The 10,386-nt window shown below is 50.7% G+C and overlaps 1 protein-coding gene across 1 annotated transcript in view; it reads right to left on the bottom strand.

Annotated features, from left to right (window-relative positions):
* Window positions 1–10,386, bottom strand: part of gabbr1b (gamma-aminobutyric acid (GABA) B receptor, 1b) — a 232,337-nt gene that overhangs the window by 197,027 nt on the left and 24,924 nt on the right. The window contains 2 exon segments of the mRNA XM_072550149.1: window positions 5,546–5,599; window positions 5,601–5,681. Of these exon segments, the coding sequence (XP_072406250.1) occupies window positions 5,546–5,599; window positions 5,601–5,681 (135 nt within the window).

Raw genomic sequence — 10,386 nt, 5'->3', positions numbered from 1 at the left:
CCATCTCCCCTCTCCTCCCCATTTTCCCTCCGAGCCCCTCTTCTGCTTTTTCCCTCTGACTGCTTCTCTCTCTCTCTCTCAGCCTCTTCACTCTCTCCCTCACTCTCTGTTCCTCTCACTATTCTTTCGCTGATCTCTCTCTCTCTCTCCACCTCTCCAGGTCCTTTTTTTTATGTCCCTGCCCATTTTCTGTCTTTCCTTGTGTTTAGCTCTCTCTCTCTCTCTCTCTCTCTCTCTCTCTCTCCCCCCTGTTTACCCTCACAGTCTCTGCCCCATGTCTGCGCGGGTTTCCTCCGGATGCTCCAGTTTCCTCCCACAGTCCAAAGACTGGGTGGATTGGGCCATGGGAAATGCAGGGTTACAGGTATAGGGTGAGTCTGGGTGGTATGTCCTTTGGAGGGTCAGTCGGGACTCCACGGGCCAAACGGCCTGATTCCACACTGTAGGGATTGGATGCCCTTTAGTGAGGGAATATTTACACGTGACTCCAGACCCACGGCGATGGGCAATAAATCCTGGCCTAGCTGGTGACGACCAGATTCGATGGACACGTTTTTTTAAAAGGTGGCTCCACTATTTGAGGCGTCAGTTGCCTCAAACTGTGGAGTTTTCTTTCTCTGCCTCAACACTGTCCCTTTCAGGATACTGCTTCAAGTCACCCCTTTGCCTAAACCTTTGGGCATTTCACCTAACATCTCTTTGCGAGTTGAAAGCACACACATAGAACCCTGATAGTGCATCAAGTCCATGGTGACCCCCTTAAGAGTATCCAACACCCACCCACCCCATGCCATAACCCCACATTTACCACGTCTAACCCAGCTCACCTACACATTGTTGGACACTACATGCAATTTACCACAGCCAATCCCACCCTAACCTACACTTCTTCGGACTGTGGGAGGAAACCGGAGCACCCAGAGCAGACACAGGGAGAATGTGCAAACTCCACACAGTTGCCTGAGGCTGGAATCGAACCCTGGTCCCTGGCGCTGCAAGGCAGCAGTGCTAACCCCTGAGCCACCGCATCACCTGTATATTGCTACTCCCCAACTCCCTCATCTCCCTCACCCTCAGGGCTGTCCACCTCTTGCAGCCCCTCTTCCACTTCACTTCATTATCCTTCCTCAGGATGAGACAAACAGAAAACAACCCAATTTATTTTTGTCTCAAATGATGCAGGCAAAAGGACAGGAGAAGTTAAAGAGGAAACCAATCACAGATTCAGCTCTGGTGGCCAGACGTGGGGTTAATGACAACTGACAGCCAGCGAGCACAGAGAAGAAACGAGGAGTTTATCCTGTCACAAATCCCAGCGGAGACTTCCATCACAATTTTGACAACAAGGTCAAGGGTCAACCTGCATTCACGTACAACTGGTTCCATGGTGTGTGTGTGTGTGTGTGTGTGTGTGAGTGAGTGAGAGAGAGAGAGTGTGTGTGTGAGGGACAGAGTGTGTGTGTGAGTGAGTGAGTCAGTGTGTGTGTGTGTGGTGTGTGTGTGTGTGTGTGTGTGTGTGTGTGAGAGAGGGATTGTGAATGTGTGTGTGTCTGAGAGAGAGTGTGTGTGTGAGACAGAGTGCGTGAGTGTGTCTGTGTGAGTGAGTGAGTCTGTGTGTGTGTCTGTATTTGTGTGAGAGAGTGTCTGTATGTGTGTGTCTGAAAGAGAGAGTGTCTGTATGTGAATCTGTATATGTGTGACTGTCTGTATGTGTGTGTGAGACAGAGATCTGTATGTGTGTGTGTGTATGTGAGAGAGAGTCTGTGTGTGTGTGTGTCTGTATATGTATGTGTGAGAGTGTGTCTGTATGTGAGTATGTGTGTGTGTGAGAGAGAAAGAGTGTCTGCATGTGGTGTGTGTGAGAGAGAGAGTCTGTGTGTGTGAGAGTGTGTGTGTGTGTGAGTGAGAGAGGGATTGTGAATGTGTGTGTGTCTGAGAGAGAGTGTGTGTGTGAGACAGAGTGCGTGAGTGTGTCTGTGTGAGTGAGTGAGTCTGTGTGTGTGTCTGTATATGTGTGAGAGAGTGTGTCTGTATGTGTGTGTCTGAAAGAGAGAGTGTCTGTATGTGAATCTGTATATGTGTGACTGTATGTGTGTGTGAGACAGAGATCTGTATGTGTGTGTGTGTATGTGAGAGAGAGTCTGTGTGTGTGTGTGTGTGTCTGTATATGTATGTGTGAGAGTGTGTCTGTATGCGAGTATGTGTGTGTGTGAGAGAGAAAGAGTGTCTGCATGTGTGTGTGTGAGAGAGAGAGGTCTGTGTGTGTGTATGTGTGTGTGTGTGAGAGAGATAGAGAGAGAGTGTCTGTATGTGTGTGAGAGAGAGTGCATCTGTGTGTGTATGTGTGTGTGTGTGTCTGTATGTGTGAGAGAGTGTGTGTGTGTATGAGCGTGTCTGTATGTGTGTGTGTGTGTATGAGCGTGTCTGTATGTGTGTGTATGAGCGTGTCTGTATGTGTGTGTGTATCTCAACTCCCAGTGGAGATTAATGGAGAAATCCTTTCCAATTAACAGCAGGGAACAGTCCCTGTTCATTTTTATCGAGGGACCTTGCGTTTATTGATCATGTTGCTGGGATATGACACCTTTATTTTATTTCAACCTGCAGGATCAAGTAGGACAGCCCCTTGGCAAAGCAAAGTCAACGGAGTCTGAGAGGACCACATAGTGATCGGTTTAACCTGAGGGTCACTGTGCCTCAGGCAAGGGGAGAGAGGATGACAAGGTGGCACCTTCGATGATAACCGCAGGCAGCTGTGGGGATTGAACCCACATCGCTGGCGTTGCTCTGGATTACAAACCGGCCATCCAGTCAACTGAACTAACCGATCCCTCGCATTGATATAGCGCCTTCAACGGAGCAACATGCCCGACACCATCAGGCAAATTCAGACACGTGGCCTCACAGGGAGGCATTTGGAGAAATAACCAAATTCTTGTGCCAAGAGGGGTCGGTTTTACAGGGGGGTTGGAGGAGGATAGTGGGGCGGAGAGGGTACTGAGGGGGAACTGGAGGTACTGCCTCCGAGTGCGGCTTGGGCTGGGCAAAGGAGGCAGAACTAGAGGGAGGCAGAGGGTTGGAGGGTTTGGCAGTGGTAGGGAGAGGGGCGAAGCCACGGAGGGAATCGGAAGGCGCTGTTTAACCAGGACAGGGTCAGTGGGCTTGCTGCACGTTAGGATGGCGGTGGGTGGAGAGGGTGGGGGGCGAAGGGTGCTGGTGGTGAAGACCACTTGGAGTATTGCGTACAGTTCTGGTCACCACATTATAGGAAGGACGTGGAGGCATTGGTAAGGGTGCAGAGGAGATTTACCAGGATGTTGCCTGGTATGGAGGGAAGGTCTCACGAGGAAAGGCTGAGGGAACTGAGGCTGTTTTCATTGGAGAGAAGAAGGTTGAGAGGCAACTTAATTGAGACAGATAAGATAACCAGAGTGTTAGATAGGGTGGACAGGGAGAGCCTTATTCCTCAGATGGTGATGTCTAGCAGGAGGGGGACATAGCTTTAAATGGAGGGGTGATAGATATAGGACAGATGTCAGAGGTAGCTTCTTTACTCAGAGAGATGTAGGGGTGTGGAACGCACTGCCTGTAACAGTAGTAGACTCGTGAACATTAAGGGCATTTAAATGGTCATTGGATCCACAAATGGATGAAAATGGAATAGTGTAGGATAGATGGGCTTCAGATTGGTTCCACAGGGCGGCACAACATCGAGGGGTGAAAGGCCGGCACTGCGCTAGAATGTTCTATATTTCTAAGAGTCAAGAGCTGATGGCACTCCCACAGCACCACTCACAACAGGATGTTAACGGCCAATGTGTAATCCACTGGGAGGGGGATGGGCATCCTTCACATTCTTATTTTAAGATCTGGACTGTGACTGCGTCTGACTGGGTGGAGTTTGCACGTTCTCCCCGTGTCTGCGTGGGTTTCCCTCGGGTGCTCCCGGTTTCCTCCCACAGTCCGAAGATGGACCCGGTCAGGCTAAGTTGTCCCATCTTGTCACAGGGATGCGTGGGTTAGCCATGGGAATCGCAGGGTGATAGGGTAAGGGGTGTGGGGTCAGGGAGAGATGGTCCTTCAGCTTGGACTCAGTGGGCCCGCTCTGCGAAAAGTTTACATCTCAGGCTGCGTGATTCCAGAGTGAGCTGGCCTGACCTCTCTGCCCAACCGCCCGGGGAAAAGCAGACAACTGCGAGTACCATGTGACTCGTTTCGATGTGCTGTCAGGCAGCGTACAAATCAGACATCCGACACAAATCCCTTCTGCTCACGTGGGAGAGTTCAGTTACAGTTCATCATCTCACTACAACCAACCCTCCCGATGATCAAAGATGGCGAGACAGATGGACACACAGAGAAACATGAACACAGAAAGAGAGAGAGAGAGAGAGAGACGGTGAGGTACAATGAAAGAGTGAAAGGAACAGGTGGAGGGATTGAGGACAGGGAGAGAGAAGAGACATGTAGAGAAGGAGAGAGACAGTGAGGTATAATGGAAGAGGAACAGATAGGGACAATAAAGCAGAGGGGTTGGGACAGAGAGAAAGGAAATAGAATCATAGGATATCATGGCATCCCTACAGTGTGGAAACAAGGTCACACTGACCCCTCCGAACAGTAACCCACCCAGACCCACTCCCCTATTATTCTACGTTTACCCCTGACTTATGCACCTAACCTACACATCCCTGAACACTATGGGATAATTTAGCACGGCCAATCCACCCTAACCTACACATCCCTGAACACTATGGGATAATTTAGCACGGCCAATCCACCCTAACCTACACATCCCTGAACACTATGGATAATTTAGCACGGCCAATCCACCCTAACCTACACATCCCTGAACACTATGGGATAATTTAGCACGGCCAATCCACCCTAACCTACACATCCCTGAACACTATGGGATAATTTAGCACGGCCAATCCACCCTAACCTACACATCCCTGAACACTATGGGATAATTTAGCACGGCCAATCCACCCTAACCTACACATCCCTGAACACTATGGGATAATTTAGCATGGCCAATCCACCCTAACCTGTACATCCTTAGATTGTGGGAGGAAACCGAGCACCCGGAGGAAACCCCCACGCAGACACGGGGAGAACGTGCAAACTCCACCCAGACAGTCACCCGAGGGCTGGAATCAAACCTGGGTCCCTGGTGCCGTGAGGCAGCAGGGCTCACCCACTGAGTTAGAAAGTGGGAGCAACAGTGAGAGAGAGAGAGAGAGAGAGAGAGAGACGCAGTCAGAGGGACAGAGATAAGAGGACAGAGAAAGCCAAGAGAGAAATAGGAACAGGAGATGAAGGCAAGAGGAGAGAGACAACTGACAAAAACAGACAGAATGAGATGGAAATGGATTGGGTCAGTGGAGTTGGAGCAAGTCTGAATTGGATCGCATGTCAAAAAGAGATACAGAGGAGAGAGGGCAGGTAGAGAGACGGAGGGGGGGGGGGGGGGGGGGGGGGGGTGGAAGAGAGAGACACAGACAGAAAAGGGTCTTATTGGCGCCTGAGCCATGTTACTCACCACAATCAGATTCCACATCCGGGCTGCTTCAGCAACCAGGGTAGAGACTCCACCTGCAGCCGGGCACGAGGACAATCTTCATGGGCTCGTTGTAGAGCAGCTCGTACAGGTACTTGGTGGACTTCCCAGGGTCACACTGCAAACACAAGCACAACCAGTCAGCCAGCGAAGGGAGCCCGCTCCAGGCGACCTGGAGCTTAATCGCCACGTGAGGGACAGGCGAGGGATTGCTACAACACACAGGCCCCGGCTGGTGACACAGGAGGGGGGGGGGTGCAGCACAAGTTGGCACAATCATCATGCACGTCCAACAGGTGGTTTTGTCAGTCATGGCACAGTGGGTAAGCTCTCACACGTCTGAATCAGAAAAGGGTGGTCTCAGAGACTTGTAAGTGGGGGGAGGGGGAGATATAATGGATTCAGCGCAGACGGGGTGCTACACTGGCAGAGGCGCTCTCCAGCAGATCAGACACACTCAACCCTAATCGAGTGGGCCTGATACCTTTACTTTATTTTTCTCCCTGTCATAGAGATGTACAGCATGGAAACAGACCCTTCGGTCCCAACCCGTCCATGCCGACCACATATCCCAAACCCAATCTAGTCCCACCTGCCAGCACCCGGCCCATATCCCTCCAAACCTTCCTATTCATATACCCATCCAAATGCCTCTTAAATGCTGTAATTGTACCAGCCTCCACCACATCCTCTGGCAGCTCATTCCATACACGCAGCACCCTCTGTGTGAAAAGGTTGCCCCTTAAGTCTTTTTAAAATCTTTCTCCTCTCACCCTAAACCTTTGCCCTCTAGTTCTGGACTCCCCCCACCCCAGGGAAGAGACTTTGCCTATTTACCCCTATCCCATGCCCCTCATGATTTTGTAAACGTCTATAAGGTCACCCCTCAGCCCTCCGACGCTCCAGGGAAAACAGACCCAGCCTGTTCAGCCTCTCCCTATAGCTCAAACCTCCAACCCTGGCAACATCCTTGTAAATCGTTCTAAGTCCTTTCAAGTTTCACAACATCTTTCCGATAAGAAGGAGACCAGAATTGCACGCAATATTCCAACAGTGATACGGCAGGGTTCGGTGGCGGGTGAGGGGGGGTTGGGGGGGGTGGGGGGGAGGGTGGTAAGCTCTCACACGTCTGAATCAGAAAAGGGTGGTATCAGAGACCAATGTCCTGTACAGCCACAACATGACCTCCCAACTCCTGTACTCAATACCTGACCAATAAAGGAAAGCATACCAAACGCCGCCTTCACTATCCTATCTAACCTGCGACTCACACTTTCAAGGAGCTATGAACCTGCACTCCCAAGGTCTCTTTGTTCAGCAAACATTCCCTAAGACCTTATCATTAAGTGTATAAGTCCTGCTTTTCCAAAATGCAGCACCTTGCTTTTATCTAAATTAAGCTCCATCTGCTGCTTCTCAGCCCATTGGCCCATCTGGTCCAGATCCCATTGTAATCTGAGGTAACCTTCTTTGCTGTCCATTACACCTCCAATTATGGGGTCACTTACAAACGTCTGTAACTGAAGGATTTTGTGCCCAGGTACTTTGTACCCAAGATGGCGCCACGTGGGTGGTGACATTGTATGCTTTTCACCGTGCTCTTGCGTTTGGGTACACGTGACAGTTGAACCTAAGTCTTGTAAAAGGATGCACATTTTCCAAGAAGGGTTGGTGGGGGAAGAGGGAGTTCCCTCGCTCGCTCGTTATTTTGCCCTCTGTCTCCTTGTGGGATCTTGCTGTGCACAAGCCAGCACCGAGAACATCCAAATTGCACTCAGTCGTCTGCATGGTGCATTGGTACATTTGGAAGGGGGGGGGGGGGAAGGGGGCGGTTGGGGACGGGAGGGTTATTATGATAAGGGTCGTTTCTCTCTCTCTCTCTGCGCAAGTGAATAAGGGAAATCTGTACTCAAGAGCTGACTATGCCACCTCTCATAGACAATAGACAATAGATGTAGGAGTAGGCCATTCTGCCCTTCGAGCCTGTTCACGGTGTCTTTTTGAGCAGGGCAATCTCATAACTTGTTGTATTAAAATAGACTCCTTCACCCCTCCCCCCCCCACCCCCCCCCCCCCCCACCCCCCCCATCCCAGCGACCCCCCCTCCCCCAACCCCCTCAGCTCTGGCTTTCCAGCCAATTTTCTTGACCCCGTGTTATCGAACCTTCTGGCTGTGGAAGCGGTCTCTTTTCACTTATTCTATCGGAATCCCCTGGGGATTTGCAAGGCCACAATTCACACCTCCCTTGCACTGAAGCAGAGTCACCGGCCTGGTGGCACTATCACCAGGTTGTTCACCTCGAGACCCAGCTAATGTTCTGGGGCACCTGGGTTCAAATCTTGGCAGGGCGGTTGGTGAAATATGAGGTGCCCGGAATTAATCAAGGACAACTGTTTGGCCAAAAACAAGAAACGTTTGGTCCTTTCACAACAGAACCTGCCACCCTTGCCCGGTCTGATTGATATATGACTCCTAACCCCACAGCAATGTGGGTGACCCTCCACCCCCCCCACTGGGTGACTAGGAACAGCCTACTCCATGTAGTAAGTCCCACATCCTGTGAACGTAATTCTTAAAAATGTAGCTTTGGTGAAGTCTCCACGACCGTTTGTCTTGTCTGCTGACCAGAGGGTTTGCCACATTCCCAACGCCTCCCCCCCGCTCCCCAGCCATTCGCGGAGAGGAAACCCCTTTGCCATCTCCCCACTCCCCCTTAAACGATCTGCCGCTTCTGCCCACAGCGAGGGAAGACCCAAGTGGGAAGTGAAGGGTTAAAACATAAAGAGCGGCGTTCCGAAAGGAAGGCGAGAGGAATCCATTAAAGTCAGTCGGCAAGTTCCAGGAGGCTGGTTGATGAATGTGCTGTTTTCATGTCATTGGCAAAGTCATCAGCCAAGCTGCAGGGTCTGAGATTACACTCGGCACCTTGAGTCTGCTCACATCCAGCAGCTCCTCGGGAGCTCACGGTGAGTGAGTCAAGCACACGTCACCTTCCCCAACCCTCACCAACTGCTTCCCCTCCTTCTCGATCCCCCAGTCCCCACTCTGCCCTACATCATGCTCACGTCCCTCACCAGCACCCAGGCTGGTGAGACTCTCAGACAACGGTGTGCTGTCTCTGCATCGGCCAGTCTCACCCCACATCCGAGTGAAGGTGGCTCAGAGCAGGAATCGCCTGGAGATGGACCTCTGCCCCAGACGTTCGGCCTCTGTCCGATATCCCTCCCTAGTGTTCGTGTTCCCTCAGCGTCTTCACCTTGAGCTGTCCTCAGCTTCCACCAGATCAGGTCTCAACAGCGTGACCCAGTCCTGCTCACCTATAACCTCTGACACATGTGGCCTCCCATCTTAACATGTTCCTAGTCCTAATCCCCTGTAACCTCTTACCCAACTAGTCTTCCATCTTAACCCGTTCATATATAACCTCTTACCCAACTAGTCTCCCAACTTAACCTGTTCAGATATAACCTCTTACCCAACTGGTCTCCCATCTTAACCCGTTCAGATATAACCTCTTACCCAACTAGTCTCCCATCTTAACCCAGTCATATATAACCTCTTACCCAACTAGTCTCTCATCTTAACCCGTTCATATATAACCTCTCACCCAACTGGTCTCCCATCTTAACCGGTCAGATATAACCTCTTACCCAACTGGTCTCCCATCTTAACCCGTTCATAACTAACCTCTGACCCCACCTGGTCTCCCATCTTTAAGCTGTTCCCAAGCCCAGTCACCTCCCTCCCACTTTATCTTATTCCTAGTCCTAATGGCCTATAATCTCTGAGCAGACTGTCCTCTCTCACAATTCCAGTTTGTATCAGATTGCCACCACTCCCTATCCCTGCAATATGAACCCTCAGTCATTCTACTATCACAGAGGTCCTACATTAAGGACCAGCCTGGCAAATCTCTGGGATAATAGTTTCAAATCACACCCATATTCCTTGATTCCTCTAAGGCTTAAAATCTATTAATCATAGAGATAGATTGACTTAGCTATCTCTACGTCTTAAAAATACCCGGTGACTGACCACAGCCCTCTGGGCTAAAGAACGCCAATGATTCACAACTCCTGGAGTGAACAGGTCTCTCCTCACCTCGATACTAAATGGCAGGCCCTGTATCCTGAGATTATGTTATCTAGTCTAGATCGTCCCTCTGGGGGAAGCAACTTAACAGTGTCAAAACTGTCAAGCCCTTTGGGAATTTCTTACCTTTGAACGAGATCGTTTCTCATTCTCCTAAACACCACCAAAAATGGGGGTCATCCTCCTCAGTGTTCCCTTGTAGGACAACCCTCTCATCCCCTGGGATCAATCCAGTAAGTCCTTGTTGTCCCCCCATCTAAGGTAGTGTGATCTTCCTTTGCTACAGAGACGCTCTACTGTTTATAACTGTGGCAAGAGCTCCTCATTTCCGAGCCATCACCCCCTCCCCCACCTGGTAATAACGGGGTGATTTGCCTGCCGGATAGTTGGCTGCACTTGCGAACTTTCTCTGATTCGTTGACAAGGACCATTGGAAAGAATCCTCTGCATTCCTCTCTCGTCGCTCACCCTTTTCGAACGTTATTCTGTGTTTCCGACCAAACTGCATCGTTTCACAACACCTCGCCTGCCATCTTCTTACCCCATCCAGCGCTGGATCAACAATATTGGATGCATTGTGCCGCACCAGGGCAGACACGATGGGCCGAATGGCCTTCTTCCATGCCATAACAATTCTGCGACATCACCCCCACGTGCTACCTTTTCCCCCTTCGGGGAACGACGGTGAAAAGAAAACATGGAGGCCAAATACTGCACTACAACCAATCCT

This window comes from Chiloscyllium punctatum, chromosome 30 (assembly GCF_047496795.1).
Source record: "Chiloscyllium punctatum isolate Juve2018m chromosome 30, sChiPun1.3, whole genome shotgun sequence".
In the NCBI taxonomy this organism is placed as follows: domain Eukaryota; kingdom Metazoa; phylum Chordata; class Chondrichthyes; order Orectolobiformes; family Hemiscylliidae; genus Chiloscyllium; species Chiloscyllium punctatum.
The sequence above is the reverse complement of the archived record's forward strand: the minus strand, read 5'-3'. Positions and strand labels throughout refer to the sequence as shown.